Source organism: Macaca fascicularis, chromosome 13, assembly GCF_037993035.2.
Source record: "Macaca fascicularis isolate 582-1 chromosome 13, T2T-MFA8v1.1".
Taxonomy (NCBI): Eukaryota; Metazoa; Chordata; class Mammalia; order Primates; family Cercopithecidae; genus Macaca; species Macaca fascicularis.
Window position 1 is genome coordinate 55,404,809 of NC_088387.1, and position 25,192 is coordinate 55,430,000.

At 38.9% G+C, this 25,192-nt stretch overlaps 1 protein-coding gene across 14 annotated transcripts in view; it reads right to left on the reverse strand.

The window, feature by feature from the left end:
- Window positions 1–25,192, reverse strand: part of MEIS1 (Meis homeobox 1) — a 138,525-nt gene that overhangs the window by 83,745 nt on the left and 29,588 nt on the right. For all 14 annotated transcript variants that reach the window (XR_012422313.1, XR_012422312.1, XR_012422315.1 and 11 more), the window contains one exon: window positions 24,655–24,766. Coding sequence is in view for 10 of the 14 variants with exons in the window: in XM_005575719.3 (XP_005575776.1) it covers window positions 24,655–24,766 (112 nt within the window). In the remaining 4 variants the exon portion in view is untranslated. The remainder of the gene's footprint in view (window positions 1–24,654; window positions 24,767–25,192) is intronic.

Genomic DNA, 25,192 nt, shown 5'->3' on the forward strand with positions numbered 1-25,192 from the left:
AATTAACTTAGAAAACATGAGATTGACAGGTAAGCAGCAGTATATTTACTTGGAATAAAGGACGCCTCCGTCTTCTTTACCTCTCCACTTTTAATGCTATTTATTAAGGCAGATGTTATACTAAAAAGATTTTGCTGAAATCTTCACTAACCAATATCAGACTGAAGTTGTCTCTTATCTTGTGTGCTGGGATAGATGTATTCACCTTGTTATCAACAGATTAAATCCAAGATAATAAGCAAATGCTGATACTGTCAGCTGATTTTTACCAATAGATTTTTTTAAAAACTCTTCATCAATTCTTGAAAGGAGAAAAAGAAAAAGAATTTATCAAAACCTTATTTTTAAAAAAAATTTCTTTATTTATTTTGAGACAGAGCCTCACTCTGTCACCCAGGCTGGAGTATAGTGGCACGATCTCAGTTCACTACAACCTCTGCCTCCTGGGTTCAAGCAATTCTCCTGCCTCAACCTCCCTAGCAGCTGGAATTACAGGCTTGCGCCACCATGCCCAGATAATTTTTGTATTTTTAGTAGAGATGGGGTTTTGCCATGTTGGCCAGGTTGGTCTTGAACTCCTGACCTCAAGTGATCTGCCAGCCTCGGCCTCCCAAAGTGCTGGGATTATAGGCGTGAGCCACTGCACGCAGCCAGATCACTGTTTATTTGACCTAGTCATCTTATTCTCAGAATAATATATTTTATCCAAGGAGAAAAACATGAAAACCCTTCACAAGCCATGTAAGGTGACCTCATACATGATCTAACTAAAATGGTCTTTCATTTGATGGGACATATTAATCTGTTTATACCAGTCATTCCTGACCCACACTCTTCCACCAGCAAAGATAAAGTACACTGGAGAAAAAAAGCAGAAGACAAATATTTAAATATACAAATCACTTGGAAATTTTAGTAATAACCAAATAAAGCACTTACATATCCAAAATCTAGCAAAAAAAAGCTGATATGCATTTATAACTTTTCAGCCATGCTTGTATGCAGAAGAATCAAATCTGTAATACCACTTTGCACCCAGATATTCAGAAAACTTAGGTATTAAGGTTTTGTATTTTTTGATGGCTATTATCGATGCTAAGTCCTAGATTCAGAATTTCCTCTCATTGACCATGAAATTATGTGGAACTTAACTGACCTTCAGCATACTTCAATCTATATGTAAAATGTTTCTGAAAGGTTCTTCATTCTAGCTAGGTTTGTAAGCAAACTTTCAACTTGGTTCTTAGAATTTCAGTCGTTTAGAACTGATGGGAAACATTCAATCACCTAGCTCAATTTACTTTATTTACAGAAGAAATTTTATCCCTGCAAGGTTATGATTTGTCCAACCTAGAGCACATGGCTTGTAAGTTACGAAGTAGGGATACAACCTGTATTTCAAGGACAGCAAGTCTTCAAAGTTGGCCACAGGCCCTCTTAGAAAGACACTGAAAAGTTCCCAGAATGAAAAACACATAACCAATTACTTAAAATAGAAACTGATCACCACAAGCTGATCTTTGCATAGAGTCAAACACAACTGTATTCTGAATACAAAGTTTTCAGTATTTGTTTCCAAGACACCAAAATAAGTGGTTCAACAATTTGACGGGGAATATACATATAGGTGAAATATCTATCTCCTCAGAAATCCATGGATTCTTAAATATTCTTTTTTCACTGATGAAGAACACATGGTAATATATACACATATGTGTGTGTATCCATGTATATAGACAAAAAAACATGGCAAAATGTTAACAACTGTTGAAACGGAATGGTGAGTTATGGGTGTTTATTGTACAACTTGTTCTATTTTTCTGCATGTATGAAAACATTCATAACAAAAAATTGAGGAAAAGTTAAAAAATAATACGTAGAAAAGAATGTCAATGCAATGCTTCACAAATCTTGTCCTATTTTTCAAGGATGCCCTCTCTCACCACTTCTATTCAACATAGTATTGGAAGTTCTGGCCAGGGCAATCAGGAAAGAGAAAGAAATAAAGGGTATTCAGATAGGAAGAAAGGAAGGCAAATTATCTCTGTTTGCAGATGACATGATTGTATATTCAGAAAACCCCATCATCTCAGCCCAAAAACTCCTTAAGCTGATGAGCAACTTCAGCAAAGTCTCAGGACACAAAATCAATGTGCAAAATCACAAGCATTCCTACATGCCAATAATAGACAAACAGAGAGCCAAATCATGAGCAAACTCCCATTCACAATTGCTACAAAGAGATTAAAATACCTAGGAATACAACTCACAAGGGAGGTGAAGGACCTCTTCAAGGAGAACTACAAACTGCTGCTCAAAGAAATAAGAGAGGACACAAACAAATGGAAAAACATTACATGCTCATGGATAGGAAGAATCAATATCATGAATATGGCCATACTGCCCAAAGTAGTTTATAGATTCAATGCCATTCCCATCAAACTACCATTGACTTTCTTCCCAGAATTAGAAAAAAACTACTTTAAATTTCATATGGAACCAAAAAAGAGCCCATATAGCCAAGACAATCCTAAGCAAAAAGAACAAAGCTGCAGGCATCACACTGCCTGACTTCGAACTATACTACAAGGCTATAGTAACTAAAACAGCTTGGTATTGGTACCAAAACAGATATATAGAGCAATGGAACAGAACAGAGGTCTCAGAAATAATCCCACCCATCTACAACCATCTGGTCTTTGACAAACCTGACAAAAACAAGAAATAGGGAAAGGAGTCCCTATGTAATAAATGGTGTTGGGAAAACTGGCTACCCATATGCAGAAAACTGAAACTGGACCCTTCCTTACATCTTATACAAAAATTTACTCAAGATGGATTAAAGATTTAAACGTAGGACCTAAAACCATAAAAACCCTAGAAGAAAACCTAGGCAATAACATTCAGGACATTGGCATGGGCAAAGACTTCATGACTAAAACACCAAAAGCAATGGCAACAGAGGCCAAAATAGACAAATGGGATCTAATTAAACTAACGAGCTTCTGCACAGCAAAAGAAACTATCATCAGAGTGAACAGGCAACCTACGGAATGGGAGAAGATTTTTGCAATCTATCCATCTGACAAAGGGCTAATATCCAGAATCTACAAGGAACTTAAAAACATTTACAAGAAAAAAAACACAACCCCATGAAAAAGTGGGTGAAGGATATGAACAGACACTTTTCAAAAGAAGACATTTATGTGGCCAACAAACATGAAAAAAGCTCATCATCACTGGTCATTAGAGAAATGCAAATCAAAACCATAATGAGATACCATATCATGCCAGTTAGAATGGCAGTCATTAAAAAGTCAGGAAACAATAGATACTGGAGAGGATGTGGAGAAATAGGAATGCTTTTACACTGTTGGTGGGGGTATAAATTAGTTCAAACATTGTGGAAGACAGTGTGGTGATTCCTCAAGGATCTAGAACTAGAAATACCATTTGACCTAGCAATTCCATTACTGGGTATATTCCCAAAGGATTATAAATCATTCCACCATAAAGACACATGCACACATATGTTTACTGCAGCACTATTCACAATACCAAAGACTTGGAACCAACCCAAATGCCCATCAGTGTTAGACTGGATAAAGAAAATGTGGCACATATACACCATGGAGTACTATACATCCATAAAAAAGGATGAGTTCATGTCCTTTGTGGGGACATGGATGAAGCTGGAAATCATCATTCTCAGCAAACTAACACAGGAACAGAAAACCAAACATTACATGTTCTCACTCATAAGTGGGAGCTGAACAATGAGAACATACGGGCACAGGGAGGGAAACATCACACACCAGGGCCTGTCAGGGGGTGGGGTACAAGGGGAGGGATAGCATTAGGAGAAATACCTAATGTAGATGATGGGTTGATGGGTGCAGCAAACCACCATGGGACATGTGTACCTATGTAACAAACCTGCAGGTTCTGCACCTGTATCCAAGAACTTAAAGTATATTAATAAAAAATCATATGTATATGTGTGTATATATATACACATACACATACACACATACACATATTGCCAACAATAAAGAAAAAATGGTTAAACAAACAAAAAAAAATCCTGTCACACCTGTATAGAGTAAGTTACATAAAACCTCCCCCCCCAAAAAAAAAAAAATCTTGTCCTATATTTTAAATTTTCTATGTAACATCCTAGGCTGTAATATGAGGATCTTTGGACATTTTCACTGTATGGTGCCCCAGCAAAACAGAGTCATCACAAGTATAAGAAATTCCCTTTGTGGCCAGGCGCAGTGGCTCACGCCTGCAATCCCAGCACTTTGGGAGGCCAAGGCTGGTGGATTACCTGAGGTCAGGAGTTCGAAACCAGCCTGACTGACATGGTAAAACCTTGTCTCTACTAAAAATAAAAAAAATTAGCCAGTTGTGGTGGTGCATTCCTGTAATCCCAGTTATTTGGGAGGCTGAGGCAGGAGAATTGCTTGAACCCAGGAGACGGAGGTTGTAGTGAGCCAAAATCGTGCCATTGCACTCTAACCCAGGCCACAAAAGTGAAACATCATCTCAAAAAAAAAAAAAAAAAAAAAAGAAGAAGAAGGAATAAAAAATTCCTTTTGTAAAAAAGGAATGAGATCATGTTTGATTGTTAGAAAACCACCTATAATCCCTTGAGAAGGGATAAATGGGCTTGCAGCTAATATAAAAAATTTAAGCACATTGCTATGTCATGAGAGAATGAATAGAAAAATAAAGGAAGATAGTCAAAATAGGAAATGGGCTCTCTGTGCTCTCATCATAACTACACTACAACATTGCGCACATAAAAAAGAGAAAAAGACATAACCAGATGAGGAGGAGAGGGTGAGTGGGTAGTCAGCACCTTCGAGTCATTTTGTAGATGAAAAAAGTGGTAAAGTTGATTTCTTATAAACAAATAAAACCCTCCCTATAAGTCTAGTTTTGCCTCCCCCATAACTTACCAGAATCAAACTTTCCTAGTTGCAATTAATAGGCAAGAGGTATTTTGAACCTTATTTTACCAACTGCAATTGTCACAAACCTAGTTCTGAAGATATCTGCAGTATTTGGTAAAGTTTATCTGTAATACTATGGATTATATTTCCATATCTTAAGATTTACCAGTAACATTGATGTCCTGAGATTCAAAGGCCAGACTACCCAACAGCCTCATCAAAAACCAAAGGTTATTGTGACAAGATGAGACCAGAGACACAAGAAGAAACTTTGTGAGTGGCCAAATATATTCCCCATCCTAACTCGGCTCCTGTGAGGAAATTCCACCTAGGACCCCCAGGGACACTCAACCTTAACCCAATCTGACCGCCAAGAAGAGGTATGCCACTCAACATGTAATCTTGACTAACACCACAAACTTCATTTCTTCACAGACACTTCAACGTATGGTATAGAAGGAACATGAGCAGTTGTGTAAAAGGAATCCAGTAGACCAAAGGCCTCGTGGTAAGAATTGTATCAGTCTGCGTCCCTTCTCAACCATTCACTTCCTCATCACTGCCTCCTCATGTAAAAGTGGCAGACCTATGGAACATTTCAGAGTGATGGACAGTGGAAGGGAGGCCCGTATGAGTGGAAATCTTGATGGCCCACCAAGTTCACAATGCCCTCTGTCCTGACACGAAAGGGCAGCCAAACAGTCTTCATTGTAAAATAAATACGTATTTGGGAATAATACTAGATTCTCAATTTCTTGGAAGGCATCACTCGCATTTGGAAATGGACACCAGTCCTAAGCAGAGTCTCTTTTTCCACAGAGAAAATTAATCAGCTGATAATGATGATGTGGTCATGACAGCAGCTAACACAGACATGATACTTACCATTGCCAAGTATGGTTCTAAGTTCTATATATTAACTTGTTTAATGTTCTCAACAGTCCTATAAGTAGTACTAATTATTCCCATTTTATGGGTGAGTTTAGGCTGTTCCTGTGTCCAAAAAAGTTAAACCATCTCATGTAGAAATCTGATTTATTAAGAGCCTGTTCTCCATGAGTAAAGACCAATATTGGGTTGCTTCCATTCTGATCCTACACTGAAACCCCCTCATGCCTGAATATCACTAGATGGCATCAGGAATATTGAATGAGACAGTAGGTAACTCCTAAAGAGAGCAGCACTAAGAAATATGTGTGTTCTAGACAGTTCTCAATTCAGGGGTAAAGGGAGAAGCAAACACTGGACTATCAATTCCTTGAGGGCACGGATTGGTCTTACTCATTTCTGTCATCCCAGAACTTAGCACAGTACCCTCTACACAGAAGGGTCTCTGTGGATGAATAAATGAATGAACGAAATAGAATGCTAAGCAGTGCCTGATCACTTCCTTCTAAAGATCCTTCCTCATATGTCATTCTGTCTTCTCTCTTTCTAACGAGAGACAGAGAGAGAACTGGTAGACACATTTCAGAAATAAATGAACCCAAAAGATATTAGTTACTAGGTTACTTTTCAACCTGGTAAAAAAGAAAAATTGTTGGAATTGAGAAACCTGACTGACTTAGGTCCTGTCGTTTTCTCACTTACACGCTGTCAGGCCTTAGGTAATTCTCACCTATGAAATAGAGACACAAATCTCTGCTCTGCCATAAGGGTGGTGGTGTGAGGCTCACAAATGAACGAGAGTGGGCACATTTCAGAATCTGAATGCATGAAAAATGAGTTATTTGTTTGAAAAATTTCCCACCTAGCATCGTACCTGACACATAGTAGATTCTCAGTAAATATATTTGTTAAATAATGGAATATCACCGGGTGTGGTGGCTCATGCCTGTAATCCCAGCCCTTTGGGAGGCTGAGGCAGGCAGATCACGAGGTCAAGAGATCTAGAGCAGCCTGGCCAACATGGTGAAACCTCATCTCTACTAAAAATACGAAAATGAGCTGGGCATGGTGGTGCATGCCTATAGTCCCAGCTACTCGGGAGGCTGAGGCAGGAGAATCGCTTGAACCTGGGAGACAGAGGTTGCAGTGAGCCAAGATCATGCCACTGCACTCCAGCCTGGCAACAGAGCGAGACTCCGTCTCAAAAAAAAAAAAAAAAAAGGGAATATCAGAATTAATGAGCCACAAGTCTCTGATCCTCTAAACTCCATTTCATAAGACTTCCTTTAAGAGGTTCAAAGTTGTCAGTGCCAACCTCAGTGGAAGGAATAAAACCAATCTCAGGTAAATGCCACTTCAAGTTAGAGTTGGAAAAGTTACAGCCAACTGCACATGAAAATAAATAATACTCTCAGCCTTATGGAGAGGCAAGACTGATGAGAATAAAGAGATGTTGAAAGTTGAGCAGGATTGAAAATCAAGCCAATGGGCCCCAACTCTTGCAACCCTCCTCTTTTTGCTCCTTCTCCCCAGCATCTTAGGTCACAAGCCAAAAAGAATGGCAGCGTCATTGCTGTAATTTTGCTCCTCTGAAATAGGAACCTGGATTAGCTTTAGCTGGCTGAAGCTCAACCCAGATAAGTCCAGAGCAATGCTGATAGGCAGCAGGAAGGAATTTGAGGAAGTGACAAGAAATGCCACGTCATCCATCATAAAGAAAGCTTTCCCACAAAGTGGCCTGGGAGCTGGCTACATAGCAACGGGGGTTCAGAAAGATGCAGATAAACACAGAAGTCTTTCCTAGTACCAGAATAGAGAGCCAGCCACAAATAATTCATGCCCTTGCCACATCCTTCAGTGAGTACTAGGAAGAATGTAGGATACCCTGCCTTCCACTTTCCCTGCTCATGCAGCCAAAAGGAACCTGAGCTTGCATGTCCTGGGTGCCCTCCTGCTGCAGGGGATCAGGATGCCGGAGACAGCAGACTTGCCTCTCTGCTCATTTCTAACACATCAACCAGAGAATCACCAGAAATCCTGAGGATGTGTTTTTTTTAACAGAGATTCTAGGCTCCAGTCTTTCTGTTGCAGGGAAGGGTATGTGCCATGTCAGAAATAAACTCTTCCTAATTCCATTCTCCAAGTAATGGACATCATAATAATCTGCAATGGCATCTGTCATTGCAAAGATTTCCACCATTCTTCAAAAAAGTTTCATAGGAAAGTAGAAGTTAGCAAGCAGTTATTCTCCAAAAAAATGCACAAGAAATGAGACTCAGCAAAGAAGACTGGAGAGAGTGGAATTCTTCTTTCCCATTGTTTTCTTAGACAGCAAGAAATTCCCTATTGATTATACATGCTATGACTTTCCTATGGTTTAAAATTTCATTCAAAGGGTCTGTTCTCACCAAAATGTACCCAAAACTTGTCTATCTTCAGGAGGAAATCTGTACTTTGAAAAACAGACAAAAAGATCAAATCTTTTAACCAAAACTATATTCTGCATTATTAAATAATTCTAGTGACTACTTAAAAGGGTATATTGAGCTAGATCTCAGCCTGTACCTTCATTGGATAAATCACATAATATCCCAGTGTGCTAAATCTCCTTGAAAGAAACTCTGGCTTAAATTCTGCCATCTCAAATTGTCCCCAACTTCTATCTAGAGAGAAATTTCAGTCACTAGTATCCCAGAGGTTTCATTATGGCCACAGCTATTAGTAGACCATATTTTCATCCTGAGTAGCCAGGGAAATATTTCAATGCAGTACATTTTTTTGCTCAGAACTCTTTGAGAACACACCAAATAGGAAATAATTAGAATAACATTTACTTATCCTCACATATTAGCATTAAATTATTAGTTGTATTAGTGGCTTGCATTTACATTAAACTTGCAAATTATATAGACCCTTATTTCTATTCTATGAGCATTTAGATTTTTTCCCTGCATGCATATCTAATCATTTGCTTACCTCTTATCACTCCAGGAACCTAGAGTTCTTAATTCCATGGATTTCCACAGGGCAAGAATCTAGGCCACCGTTTATGCACAGAAATCAATTCAGCCATCACTACACTATGCATCAAAACAACATTTTAAGAGTAAAAGTTGAAGCCAGTGGCATTGAGCCAAAGCACCTCTCCTCCGAAGGAAAATGCAGTGGGATTTTAAAGGGCAAATAGGGCAGGTTACCGAGCCTTACTGTCTCACCAATAAATGGGGAATCCTTCATGGCCCGGGGTTTCTTGATTCAAATCTGGAGCTTAAGACTTTGTGCCTAAAGAAAAGTGCTGATTCTCATCCCCCAGTGCATTTCTGGAATGTCCATGTAAATATTCACTGGATCAATTTTCTCTCTTTGCTCCTAGTGAGATCATATTAACCAATGACACTTTTATGTTTTTAATTAAAATCGAAAAGAGCATTTTGGCACCATAAGTCTATTGCATTTTTATAAGATCTTCATCTCTGAAACACAATCTTATATTAACATGACAGTTTCAAAAAAATCATATTATCATAAATCATAGAAACATCATTGGCTTCTTTTAAATTGTATTCAATCTACTAACTACACCATTCACAAATTATAACAATCTATGCAAATGTATATTAAAGCCATAAAAAGCTTTTCCAGCATGTTCTTTTCCCACAGCCCAAATAAAGGTACATTAAGAAAATCTGGCAAAGGGCATATATGTCTATTGCCATTTCCCACAGCAAATAGGGTGTTTTCCTCTGGGAATAAAACATTTTCCTTAAACTACTGTTTATAACCCTTATCAGCTCAACTGCAATAGAGCCATCAAGTTCAATCTCTTGTGGAAAAAAGTCAAGGTCAACAAGTACTTGCATTTTTGTTTTTTCTTTAGCTGCAATTGCTACTGACATTCAATTGGGTAATAAACATGAGGTCTGTCAAATGTTCCCAAAGAACAGGTGATCCAAAAGCTATCTCAGCACAAGGCCATTGCCAGGTAATCAAACAATCTTGTTATAACAATTATGATTTGAGTACATTTATTTATAGATGCAAATATCTGTCAGTTCTGAATGAATATTGCCAGACAATTCCCACCATTGGGGTCATAAGAATGAGGAAGTACAAGAGGGCTCTTGCTAGAATTACTCACCAACAATAATGTGTACCCTGATGAGCAGAGTACCATCCAAAGAAAAGGCTTTCTCCTCTTATCTTTTCTATTTAAAGGCAATTTTGTATAGCTCAATACAGCCATGTCCTCTACTATGCCAGCCAGGTTCCTGAGCCCAGTTGCCTCTCTCTGCCTGAAGACTAATTCTACGGTTATGTGTGTGTGTGTCTATTTGGAATTGTTGCATTATTCCTTTAAGCCAGCATGGTTGCTACATTCAAAAACACTCCATTTTAACTTGAAAAGTGCTAGAATTTATTCAGCATTTAATCCTAAAAAGTCAGATAGATGTTTGGAATAAAGACCACATAGTTCTTTCCAATTCATCATGAAGCTCACTGATATCAACAGGAGTTATGCATTTGGATCCGGGCGGCACATGGCTCCATGCCATATGCAACTTACGGATTAAAAATAGAATCTGTTCCAGCTGTAAAGTAAGACACGTTAAACCTACGGCCTCCATTTGAAATATGAAAATTAAATCTAGGGACTATGGCTAGTGTCTAAGATGATGACTCTGATCCACATAATGCAAACCTATTGCTTCCATTTCAGTTACGGAAAATGAACCTAAAGTTGATTCTTGGGGACTAAAAGCAATGCTTCCGCTTCTCGCTATGTAACTTTTATTAACATTCCATCATTTAGTGGAGCAATTAACGTTGTCCAAAGCTGATTCCTTTACTATCAAGAGCATCAGGAAATCTGGAAACAAAGGAAAGCTAATTCTTCTAAAAACACATAAACCCACATCTTGGGGAAGAAAGTAAAAACTAAAAACAAAACGAGAAATTCTGGATGCACAAAATGAAGTACGCTACTTTGAAAGACAGCTTTCAAAGTCAATGTAGACACACTAAGTACCAGGTGATAGTGTTTTTAGCCAAATAAATACTGCTCCATTGTAAAAAGGTATCCTTCATTCTTTAACATTCTGTCAAAAAGTCAATGTAACCAGAGTTGTATCAGCAGGCATAAGAGTATACTGTTTCTAATCCTGCATTCTATTAAGTCTTGGGCCGTTAATCTAAAGACTCTACATAAAAATAAAAATTAGCAACTGAGAAGTGGGAAAGGCTGAAGCACACCAGGATTAGAATCCACTGGGAGTGCATAAACACGAAGGCCCATGAAGCAAAACATCTATTCTGCAAACACTCAGGAAATGTTCATCAATCAGTTGTCAAGCAAAGGGGGAAGTCACCTCACTTTCAGAGCAGTAAACTGATGAAATGAGTCACCAAATTCCCATGACAGCTTGGCTGGCCTCTTCCTTTCCACCCAGCCCCTGGTCTCCATGGAGCCGGAGCCTTCTTTGAGGGAAAGCAGTGCAGCAGAGAGAATTCGTGGGATTTCTGCAAGCCATCCTCAGGAAGGGGTGGGAAAAGCATCACTTCTGCCCAGCAAGGGTGTAGGAGAAAAGCCACAGCCATCAATGACCAGCTGCATTTTCTCCCATCTAGAGTGGCAAAGCTACATTCAGAAGAAGACAAAGAGCGTGCCGATGGGATCTGTAGTCTGTGTAGTCAGTCTTCCGATACCTTGGCGTCATCCCAGAGCCTTTGCACTCCACTGCCCTCTGCGTCCACTCAGTCTCTCTGTCCAGTCCAGTCTTCCTCCTCAAAGCTCTGCTCTCTAGCCTCCTCCCTCTGCCTTAGTAAAGTTCTGCAACATTTCTGAATAACTATCATGCTGACTTCAACCTCCCCCTGCTCCGATTCCTCCTTCACTCACATCCGACCACGCCACAACCCTCACATTTCCAATGACTCCCTACTGCCTGCTAAACCAATGCCACAACGACAGATATGGCCTTAAGATGACAAATATGACCCTTTGTGGTCTGGCCCCTGCTACCTCTTGGGCCTCACCTCAGACTCTTTCTCTCTCACATGCACTCTCTGCTCATGCTGAGGCACACACAAAGTCCCCAAAGTGGCACGCTCTCTCTCCTTCCTACCTTTACACAAGCTATTTTTTTTTTCCTCACATGCCCCTCTTCTCCATCTCTCCCAAGTTTCCATCATAGACTCACTCTCTTAGGAGACTGAGTGGGAGATCAAAAATAGAAAATCAGTTTCTTCTAGGGCTAACTCCGGGGGGTGAGGTAGTGGTTGCTGGAGTGTTGTGTGGAGAAGGACCTGCATCTGCTCTCCTTTCAGGCCCAATGACAAGGGTGCTGTGATCCATTAAAAATGGCCACCATGGAAAGACTAGAGAGAAGCCTCTAGTCTGATGCCAGGCAGGTGCTGCCCCTGTGCCAGTTTGTTAGGTGCCATTCCTCTACTTCCAAATTACTCAGAACCTGCTCACTAGGGAGACTTAACCTATGATATATTCAACTGTCTGTTCCTCTACCAGACTGTCAGTTTCTTAATTCCGGAAATGACTTCTTTCACTCTGAATTCCCACATCTAGCACAGGACTGGTATGCAGTGGACATTTAATTAATACTCATTCAATTAATAAATGGGAATATTTCCCTTTCACTTCTATCTTTGGGAGTGTTCCTCTCATATGCTTAAAATGTACATTAAGCAATACTTTCATTTGCAGTAAATGTATTCCTTTTACCTGAGGGGATGGTTTTGGTGCTAGGATGAGGTAAGCCAAATATTCATAACACTCAGCCCCCTCCAACTTTATAGGCTGAAGTCATATTCCCTCAGAACTTTCATTTTTAAGGACTGCAGCATCTGAACCTTCCATTCTGGCATCCCAGCTCAGCCTCTCAGCATCTCCATTCTAACCATTGCTTACCTGAATCTCTCTGGCTCCATTAACCCTGTTCCCAGGGATAATAATAACCAGCACAACAACAGCATCCTCACCCTCATTCCTGGCTTCAGATGGAGGAAGAAAAGACTGGAGAATGAAGCGGACCCACCAGAGTGGTCAGAAGAAGGAGACAGACAAGTGAAGAAAGGCCTCATGGCATTACCAAAACTCAGCGCCTTGGCTCACATCAAAATAGGCTATCATTCATTTCAACCGTGGAAATCAAGACTAGGTTAGATTCCAATGAGGTAAAGGAAGAAAAGGATGAATATGATTACAGATACCTAGTCCAATCAATCAAATATGTATCAGCAATTCTTACAACTGCAGCATTGTGCTAGGAACTGGGGAACATGAGAGGAGTCCTACAGATGCTGTCAAGGATGCCAACCTGTGCCACCTCTCTGGACTCCCTGTGTGAGGACAGGAGAAGAATTTCTTTCAGATCTTAATGCCGGTCAAATCGATTCTTCAGAGTAACTTCCATGGATATTGTAAATCTTATAATTAATTATACTTCAGTCTTTGTTTTAGCTGCTAGGAAGCTCAGGGCCAAATTAATACCTATTTCTAGTAATTGTACATGATCTTATAATTTATATTGCTCGGTACTACCCTTATTTCTTGGCTTTTTGTTTATTTTGCTTTCCATTCTAATTTGTTCATCTACATATTTTTTATCCTATTGTATACTATAAACTTTTGTTAATTTCCTTAAATCCTTTCTTAGAATGAGAGGGAGAATATATATACAAATATACATATTTATATTTATGCACAGATAAGTATATATAATATATAAATATGTTGTTTATAAATAAATATATAGATATTTATAAATAAACATATAAATACAAATAACTATATAAATACATGTATTTATAAAATAAATAATAGATGTATATACTTATATTTGTATCCATATATTTATATGTATATGTGTATATATATGCATTTTAAAATCAACATATCCTTTTCTCCCAAGGTATTAAAGTATAAAAGGGGTGTCAAGGTGCTACCTGTCCTGGCTGTCATAGGTAGTAGGGGCACTCAAGGAAAGAGTCAAACTACAACAGTAAGTGCTAATAACCAAGCAACAAGCCCATTGGCAAATTCAATATTTTCTGCATTCACTCTTTAATTCCCTTTTTCTTAAAAATATACAATTTTTTAAAATGTAAGCTTTGCTATGTAAGGTCATATTTTCCTTTTCTTCTAATATGGAAATAAGCAACAGGAAGTTCTGCTGTCTTCATTCTTTGTTATAAAATAAAGTGAGCAATGTTAGGAGGGAATGCATATGAATTGATATTAGTAAGTGGGAGAAAACCAAACTAATTGTACTAATCAAATAGAATGCTTTTAGGTTAAGTAATTATGGAAAACTATCTGCAAGACAGAGCTAATCCACAAAGCCAGACACTTGAGCAAAACCCAACTTTACCAACTACATTTCTGGGACTAATCAATACAAGAGATAGACAATGCCTACTTTTTTTTTTTTTCCCCCTAACGAAAATGCTTGGCATAAATTTACTGTTTGGGTTAGTTTTTGTTAGGCCAACAGCCAAAGCCTCTACTACTACTATTCTTAATTAGTGCTATCATCTATGAGAAAGAGAAATAACTTTTGGGGTAGAGCTAAATATCACAATTCAGCAGGGGTAGAATCATGGCTGCTACTGAGAAGGGCATAGGACATAAAAGCATCCTCCCAGGGTAGCATAGTTACCCTTGCTACAGGGTCCTGTCTCAGAATTCATCCTCACTTCAACCCTATCATCCCTCAGATTCTGCTGCTGGTCTCCACCCATCTTCTGTTAGATGCCCACTGTGGGGCAAAGGGTGGTGTCCAAGCGTAGGAGTAGGGAGAATAGGTGATTAGGTGGATGGCATGATTTAAGGTCAAGACCTCCATACACATGTGTTATACATCCACATATTCAACCAACTGAGGATGGAAGATATTTGAAAAAAAAAAGATGATTGTATATGTACTGAACATATACAGACTATTTTTCTTGTCATTATTTTCTAAACAATACAGCATAACAACTATTTGCAAAGCATTTACCTTGTAATAGGTATTATAAGTAATTGAGATATTATTTAAAGTATATGGGTGGATGTGCATAGGTTACATGCAAATACTATGCCATTTAATAGCAGGGAATTGAGCATCTGAAGATTTTGGTATCTGGGGGTTGGAGGGAGAGGGTCCTGGAACCAATCCCTGGGGGATACCAAGGGATGTCTATACATCCCCAAACCCACTTAACTTCTGACACTTAAGTTTAGAAGTTGTTAACCTGGGCTATAGAGACACCCCCTCAAGGGAGATCCATGGTTAGAATTCAGGGGATATATATACTTAAGAAGGGGAAAAATTACATTTTTATTATCAATAACTTCAATTAGAATTAGCATTTCCTTCATGCATGTATGTAAGTAACAAACCAACCACAGAACTATTAGCAGGACCTGTAACTTTGTCCCCAATGGAAATCATATTTGCATATCACAATACAGTTGTTACAAATATCTTAAAACATGATTTACATTTATCACTACTTCAAAAATTCAGCAGATAACAGAATTACTACTAGATCTTGTTATTTAAGCCTATTAACAGAGTATGTGTGTGTATATATATATATATATATATATATATATATATTTTTTTTTTTTTTTTTTTTTTTTTTTTTTTGAGATGGAGTCTCACTCTTGTTGCCCAGGCTGGAGTGCAATGGCACAATCTCAGCTCACCGCAACCTCTGCCTCCCAGGTTCAAGCAATTCTGCCTCAGCCTCCCGAGTAGCTGGGATTACAGGCACGTGCCGCTCCACCCGGTTAATTTTGTATTTTTAGTAGAGATGGGGTTTCTCAATGTTGGTCAGGCTGGTTTTGAATTCCTGACCGCAGGTGATCCGCCCACCTCGGCCTCCCAAAGTGCTGGGATTACAGGCATGAGCCACTGCACCTGGCCTTATATTACTATTTTACAACTTGGCTTTAAAAAATATTTAGATAATTGAATTTTAATACAATTCATTGCCCTTGTAGTCCTATGGGTTTTATTTTATACATTAATAAATATATTACTCTGATAAGGTATCCATTGGCTTCACCAGACTGCCAAAGGAGTACTGTCCTCCTCAAAATGTCAAGATTCCCTTGAAGAAGATCAAGCTGAGTCAGCAGCCAGGTGACTAATGGCGGTAAAAGCAATGATGGCTCCAATGGTTCAGGCAGCAGAGGCACTGGTTGGCTCATGGCAGTGTGGAAGGACTGGACCAAGTTTCCAAGAGTGGGCTCTGGAGCCAAGTCTACCTAACAGGGCCCCATAGATGTTGAACGTCTACATTATCAAGGTGGATCTGTCCCTCTGCAATTTAAACCTAAGACCCACCATGCTGTGTGCCATCCAGCAGGCCTGACCGCGGAGTTCACCCTATCTGGGTCACTGGCATGTTGTGAAATAAATACACTCACGGCTCCCTAAGAATATCCAGTATTTAGCAAATATTTTACTTCGATATGCTTGATGTTCTTGGTAGCACACAGGAACTTCCTAAGGGCAAATACTATGACCTACTCATTTTTATAGCTCACACAGAGTACCTGGCACACAGTAAGTGCTTAATCTATTTTTGATGACTTGACCAGAATGTATAAATTTACATTCCCATCCCCCGCTTAAACACAACTCATGACAATATTTTGGCTCATCCGCAGGAGAGATTATAATTCTAAACTCTTTTTATCTCCTTGGGCTATGTTAAATGAATGCTTCCCTAAAATTAACTTCCTCACTTCTGCCTTGCCAAGAATGACACCATGTGAAGAATCTACCACCTGAAACAGTGAATTCTCTCCTCATTTATTTCCTTGAGTAGAAACTGAAACACATGTTTAAGCTGTGCCAGGCTGTGTGGTGGCCCTGGAATGCCTGGGAGATCTGACCTGAAAAACAAGTTATTGCTTATAGTTTAAAACCCAATGCAGACTCAAGAGAAGAAGGGAAAGTGAGAAAGGATAAGAGAATGAAAAGGCCCTACATAAAAACTGAATTAAATAATTACAGAATAAGACCTGGATTTTTAAAGCTAATATCTCCATTTTTATCATTAACATAAAACAATACAATGCATGGTATTAATATGATGTGGAACATATTTCTCTATATGTGATGTATTTTTGGAAAATACTTTACAGTTTTGAAAAGAAAGAACTGAGTATTATGAACAATTAACTTCCAGGTCCATGAAAATAGAAAAGATATTCCACTCTCACTGAAAAGCGAATGCCCTTCTAGCTAGGGGAGCTTTCTCTAATTTACAGCCAACTGAGTGAAACTGAAAAGAAGATACTTTTTACAAAGTTTTCATACCTCTGGCTGCAGAGCTAAATGATGAATTGACATAACATCATTATTCATATACTTTTTTTACCACTTATTTCTTATTTTAAAATATTGCATGAGTCTTGGGAGACAAAAGTAGTGAATTCTAGGAAAATAAAAGAATTGGTGTATAATTTTAGATGTGTATAATTTTAACTGGTGTATAATTTTAGATGTGCTACAAGTCACACCAGAGTTGATATTTCTTAAAAAATGACAGCAACAACAAAATTTTAATCCATCACTTGCAACCAAACTCCAGTATCTGCACAGTATCTGGCCAGTAGACAGATGTCAGTGACATCACAAATCAAGTGTGCAAACCAAAGGGAAAACAGAATTGTGACTTACAGGTCACACAATAAATATCACACCTTTTAAATTTCAAAAACAAGAGTTCAAAATTTGATAAGAAATCCAGACCATGAGTTCACACATAAATAAAAACGAGCAATCAACAGAAAATATAAGAAATGACTCTGTTGACTAATGCCCTGTCTTTTCCAATTGAGGGTCAGAACTATTCAAACCCAATCACATGAGGATGGAATCAGTAAAGGTCAGTCAAAGACAAGCTGAAACTCCAACTGTCTAGCTGACCTTCAGAGCTTGTGACAAATTGCTATCAGTCAATGTCAACTAATGACAGGAGCTCTTTGGCTAATCAATTGTTCTAAAAATGATCAAGAAAACTACTCACAGGACAGCTCATTTTCACATCAATGCCTGTGAAGTATGAAAAGCTCATTTTTTGAGTTTTTAATAAGCTCATAAGTAAAGCAGTTACTTGGTAACAGAGGTCACCTTACAGAAAAAGACAGAACCTTTGTCTTTTACATATTCTTTTATTACCATATTATAGTAAAAATATGTCACAGATACGCTAGAGGGCTACATAATAAAGTAGATAACACTTCATCCACTTTCAGATAAATACTTCTGAATTCGAAGAATATCTCTGCTCGGCTGTAAATAATTTCAGATGCACTTTTTGGTTGTTTAAGACGAAAAACAGTGACCTGAAGTTTACTGCTGATGCTGCCTAATAATGAGAAGAGGCACTTTCTATGAAAGTGCTTATGGCCAAGTTCGTGCCCCGAAATATAGTTACTACTTCTAGATGATGAAGTTATTTTTCTTTAAGATGGCCTGCTTTCATGATGCTAGAAGTCAAGCAGGTGGAAAACAGAACACTGTTACTCACATTTGATGAGTCAATAAAAGGAAAGGTGAGTATATTACAGGGTGTTCTTGGGAAAATAGTTCTCTGTCTCTACATCTCATTCAACATGTTTGATAAGTTAATAATATAGACTTTTTGATAACAGGCATTTGTGGAGCATAATAACTTCCCCTTTCTTTTTTACACCTGACTTTTCCCACCAGGAAATCATTTTCCTATTCTGCCTGCCACTGCATGCAAAGGCCACACTTTAATTTGCAGGTCAACATTAAATATAACCAAAGGAACACACAGGGCTGCGATGCTCTAAGGCCTGTGGTCACAATTATATTTTACTTTTCTCTCCTCTCAAAAGTGTATTAGTCAAAATCATTACAATGCCATTGAAATACAAGAAGTCCCTGGAGAGGTACAGGCTTAAGAAGCAAGTGTGAACAAATAAAGATCATTCAAGTCACTGTGACCAACAGGCAAATGAATCAACAAAAAAATAAAAATTACCATTTGTAACCATTTTCCTTCATTTTCAAGTTTCTTAGGTTATCATTTTGTTTGTAAAATACATTGGATTTTTTTTTTAAAGAAAATTGTCTCAAAACAAGCAGTATTAACTTTGTGTTTTCAGCTGAAAAGCTGCAAAGTGACAGCAGTTTCAGATTACATCCTGAACCTGAGTTGCTACGGTAGTTTTTCAAATTAAAATATCTTCTGTGGCCTCAACCACTCTCAAGTTGTCCATAGGAAAGAAATAAAGGAGGGAGGGCAACACTTAAGCCGAGCTATAATTGGAAGTATGTGAAAAATGAAGTGTCAGTTTGGTCAATAAAGGGCAAAGGTCAAGGGGAACTGCAGCCCAAACTCTGTGCGAAATGTGCTCATTAAGACATCCAATCAGAGCGCTCCTTCCCACCTATCCCATTATTCATCGGACAGCTGACTGTTTCAAATGCCTGGGTTCGGGCTGTTATTACTTTTCTTCTTCATGTAAAAAAGGCGAGTGGTATATAAATCGTTGCTCAGTCATCTGGAACATAATGTGGTCCTTCCCCACCTCCCTCGCCCGGTGCTCCCCGTCCCCTCTCAGGCTGCTCTGCCTGCTGGCTTCACAGGTCTGGAACAACTGCCTTGAGATTCCCCTCAATAATAAATGGAATTGCCTTCTGCCTATAGGTTGCCTGGACTCACACAAAAGCTGGTGTAGAGGGGGATGGGGCAGTGGGAGGCACTGCAACTACTGATACATTATGATAGAGAAATGCAGTGCTTTGCAATTCTTCTTCTTTAAAGAAACATCCTGGCATGCTGGTTTTGCCTTTTTTTTTTTAAGTGGTACTATTGTTATTCTGAGTCCTGCCTCCTAAAGGAGAAGTTCATAAGTGGGTTTTTGAGATTCCAGCAATCATTGAAAACCTTTAGGGTTGAAATGTTTTCCATCAAATTTCCATGTAGAAATAATACTTTTTCTTTATCCTCACAAAAGAGGCAAATATGATGAGTTTGAAGTGGAAAATGTTCTGCAAGAGCAATATCTTTACTTGTTCCCATGCTTCTATTCTTAATTCACTAAGTCTTTGAATGAGTGAAATGATATAGGCTCTTAATACATAATACCAATGAATCATATCAGTCACCATGCTCCCTTTGTAAATACTTCATTCATCATTCTACTTAGCATGCAAAACTAGGTTCTCCTTCCCCAACAGAACATTACCCCTCTGAGTCTAAGGCGATTCTGTCTTATTCATAGCTAGGTCACCACTAGGGAGCACGGCGCCAGGTTCAGTACAGACAACTGGGGAAAGAGTTGTCAAATTGGTAACAGAAAGAATGTCTGTCAAATGATCTGTTTCTCCAGTAAAGCAGTGTATCAAATAGGACATCATAGTTAGGAACTTGGGCTCTAGAGTCAGACTGCATGGGTTCAAGTCCCGACTCGAGCACCAGCCAGTGTGTGGCCTTGGACAAGTCTCCTTATCGCTCTGAGCCTCTGTGACCTCACTCGAAAAGTGAGGGGATGGAAATACCTACACTGACTGACAGCCCTTCATGTTCTATTTTATTATCGTTTTACCATCATTTATTTAGCTCTCTTAACTTTAAAGCAAAAACAGAGACCTGTCCAAACTTGAAAATGTGGTCAATTGTAGTTGGAGCTGCTTGAGAGGCATAGAGTGGCTGCGGCAGGCCTCTGGGGAAACAGCAAAAATCTAGGGGAAGAGGCACCCGATTTGCTTGAAGTTCTCCCATTCCAAAACACACAGTTCCTAGAGAAGGCTCTGATTATGGTCAGGCGGGCAGCCATGCACAGTAGGATGCAAAAGACACATGAAAGCCACATGTATCTGCCATCGTGTACCTCCCGTACCTATGAGACACTACTTGGCAGCCCTGGAAACAGACACCCCATCCTAAGGCAGTTACAAAGCCAAGAGACCCAAGATCCCGAAGCTGACTTTGACAGTTACTCTTCAATATTTCTGAGCTATTACTTCTTTCTCCTGTGAAATGGGAAAATAAAGCAAATAATTGCCAGGGATAAAATAAGGATTCAATCTGGTATCTTTGGAAGTACTTTGAGGAAGTTATGGAGTAAACAAAATCAATGTTGTAGCAACAGCAACAGAATCCCCAACGAAACACAGATGTGAGGCCCTCCCTCTTAAATGCCAATTGAAAAGGACTTTACTATTAAAGAATCAATCTCCTGCAAGGGACTACAAGTATTAATATTGAATGGAAGTAGATATCATAAAAAGAGTCATCATGATGAATAATTTGAATTGAGGGAAAGATATATTGTGCAAATCATCAATAAACATTAAACCCCTGAATAACAGTACCTTGGTATTCTCTTAATTACATATCTTATGTACATTCTCTTTAGAATGCCCATGATTGGATTTTATATTTTTCTTTTCCTAGATGGAGTCTTGCTCTGTCACCCAGGCTGGAGTGCTATGGCACGATCTCAGTTCACTGCAACCTCCACCTCCTGGGTTCAAACGATTCTCCTGCCTCAGCCTCCCGAGTAGTTGGGATTACAGGCGCCCGCCACCACGCCTGGCTAACTTTTGTATTTTTAGTAGAGACGGGATTTCACCATGTGGGCCAGGCTGGTCTTGAACTCCTGACTTTGTGACTCCCCCCACTTCGGCTTCCTAAATTGCTGGGATTACAGGCGTGAGCCACTGCTCCCAGCCATGGATTTTGTATTTCTTTTTTTAATGTTTAGGTAAAAATGTGTACTAAAAAACTCTTTCACTGATCACAACAGCTACTAATTCAGCAAATTATCAGGTACTCAAAATTCCCCAAATTGCTGGAGCTCTAACCAGAAACTCTTACTGTATTTTGAAATCTGTTAGAACATTTAAAATTTCCCACATAACTTATTTCATTTCAATTACTTTGAAAGTTCAAAAGAATAGGATTCAAATCAACTGTTACATGCCTCCACTGTGCAGCAGATAAGGTTATTTAACAGAGTACTAAAGCCTAGGGGATTTCTTTTTTGTTATCTTTTCTTTCTTTCTTTTTTTTTTTTAACCACAGGTGCCATAATGAAGTGGTAAAAATGGAAAAGGAATGAGGAAAAAAGAAATGCAGTACAAATAATATGGCAGAGAAAGTTTTAAAATATGTATTACTCCTGTCTGTGGGGGAAACACCTCTTTGGATATGTTCTTGACAGATTGAGTTATTTCTGTCTATTGGGTATGTATAAAGACATATTTATGGATTTATAAATCTTTTGAAGAGGGCTGTTATTTACCCAGTTGACTAAAATGGACTCAAACTGTGTAAATAACTATTTAGGACATGTACTACAGGCCAAATGCTGGCACAGCTTACACATCCATGCCTGCCAGAAAAGGCAAACAGGGAAAACATGGAAAAGCCACTGTGCACAGTTAATCCGAAGGCTGCACAAAGACCAAGCTCTGCAGGTCTCAGGGATGAAAAAAAGGTTTAGAAGGGTCATGGTTGGCATGGAAATGTGCATAAGTTGTTGCAGCAACACTTTCAGGCATCATTCTGCATTTATCAGGAATAAATTCCACCGCCAAAGAAAACCCACAAGGAAGGACAAGCAAGACTGAAGGTGGGGCTCCCAGCAGCCTCTGTTATCACGCACAGAAAGGTGGGGTAGGGGAAACCAGCGCAGAAAGTTTCTATTTGATGACAGTGGAAGTTATTGACTGTAGTTTTTTAGTAGAGAGATGAGGAAAGAGGGTCTGATGAGAAGAACCTTATTTAAGTAATTGGGAAACTGGAAGTTTAGGTCTGACGCTCTACTGGGACCTCAACAAATCACTCAGCTTCTTCATGCTTTATTTTTCTCCTCTATCAGATGGGGCTAGACCTACTTAATCTGCTAGCCAGGATTGTTTTTAAATGATTCAGCTGAGATCATTCAAATAAAATAATTTACGTGTAAATGCCTTAAAAACAACTAGGTGTTGGACTCAAATATAAAAACATAAAAAGAAAAACTATAGAAAGAAACATTCTAAGTGGAAAGTTAGTAATGTGAATAACATGTAGTTCCTAGTTACAATCAAATTATTAAATAGGCCTTTGGAGAACACTTGTTGAAGGAAGAAGCAGCGTACAACATTCCTAATTCCTTGCTACAGCATGTCAGAGGGGAAGAACTGGTAATGGGCATTTGCTATCCAAAAATCCTCTCATCATACAATGTTTGAGAAAACAGATGCATTACAGTTTTAAATTCAAGTGCATTTCCGCAGTTTGCAAGCCTTCAATGCAGCAGCTGAACTATCTACCTATTCTCAGATGATATCAGTTTTGAAAAGCAAGAAATAAAAAAGAAAAAGAAACAAGCCAAACACTAGGCTGCGACCCCATGTAGCAATTTTGGGCTACAGGAAAAAGAATTTAGATTCCATTTACACCTTTTCGAAAACTCATAGTGTAAGTAGAGTTATGAAAGTAAGGCTTTATATTGAAAGTGCTGACACCACCTTAACTATAGCGCTCTGAACAGCAATGCCATAACACATATATACACACACTTGAAAGAAAAAAGGCCCCTTGGATTTATGCTGCATATCATTTTCCAGTAAAAGTCAGAGGTCAGAGGTTACCTGTTTCTGCCTCAGCTCTGAACCAGTTTACTATTCTGGGCTCCGTTTTTACTAGGCTTATAGTTGTGATGAAGTCAGCAACTTTTCTTTGAACAATAAAATGTCTCAAATGTTTAAAATTATATTTGTAGAAGTTATTCCCGGTACAAACAGCATACATGTGCCTAACAAAAATTAACTTTCCTGTTTTTGTTTTCAAATTAATCATGCCAGATTCATTGTAGACTTTGCAATTTTAATTGGTAGAGCCCAACTAAGTTAGACAACAAAATTCCTTTGTCGTCTAAGAGCACTCCAGTGAAACATGATCATAAAACCAGATTTTAAAGTATGTACCTACTGTGGGCTCAGAGTCAACTTCAATAAAACAGCCCTTTTATATTCAGATAAAGAATTCTCTTTCAAACTTTAATTGCATTAATGGAACACAAAATCCACACAGTGGGCTCTCAAGAAAAGCAGTACAGACATTTGAATACTCATTCGCCCTTTGGTAGAAGACTAGCTTGATGTTTAAACTTTATTTCCTACTATCTGTAGTCAAACATGCATAATCCATGGACACTCACATACACATAGGTATGTGCATTCATAGGACAACACAAATTAACCTGTTATCTTTCCATGTCTTCTGAAATTTTATTTAGTCTGGCTTTGCAATGAAGTCAAGCACTTAGGAGATTCAGGTAAGTAAAACCAGAAAAAAAATGGCTTCAACCCAGGGAAGAGGGAAGCCAAGCATGTGCTACTAAAGGGCTCACAGCCTTATAAGCATCCTAAGACATCGTTAACTTGGAATCCTAGTGGGTGTTTCTTCATGAGCTCTTGAAAAGCCTCTGAGGGCAAGTAGTAATAATACTTTTTATTTGTATAGCAGGGTATGAGTGGCATACTATGTATTCACATTCAAGCTTCTAAGCTACTTCTCTAATCTTGCCCTCAGTCAATTCACTGACCCTGTTTTATGAAGCTGGCCAGGTGACAGGCCAGTTAGGCAGCTGGAATGGCACAGAAGAAGAACAGGGTCAGAGAATAAAATAAGATGAGCTGATTCTCAAGTTAAAGGGGGTACTTCTTCTAGGAAAAACTGTATACATAGTAACTCACTAGACATTTCTGATTTTTCAATCCTTAAAAATGAAACAAGTAGCAAAAGAGAATAACATCTCCCCTACCTTGCTCACTGCTGTTGTCCCCACTGTGTGACGTGTGGCCACCGCTGGAAGGGCCTGGGGTTCCTCCTGAACGAGTAGATGCCGTGTCATCATGATCTCTGTTCCAAGAGGGCTGTGGGGGCACAAATCAGAAACCCAAATAAGAGGCATCTGTGAACCCTTTTTGGTAGGATCCCACGGCATAATGACAAAGCCATGGAGGGCTGGAGCACATAACCATGCCACCTTTCCCATCCCCCTTCAACCATGGTTCCAGCTCAGAGCTGCATTGGCACATTTATAATTTGCCAGTTTCTGCTTCCAAGCTAAAATAATATCTACAAATAGTTATTCTGTAAGTAATTGCATGCTTTATTACTAAGGAAAACAAAAACATTCCAGGCAAAGAGGAAAACAAAATGCTGCCACTGATTCTGACTCTATTTTCAACATCAACAAACCCTCTGGCACAACAGTCTGCTACTCTGGAAATGCAAAATGAGAGTGGTGGTCTATAACACTGTGGTTTATAGGGGCCTCTGATTCATCCTAGAAGACA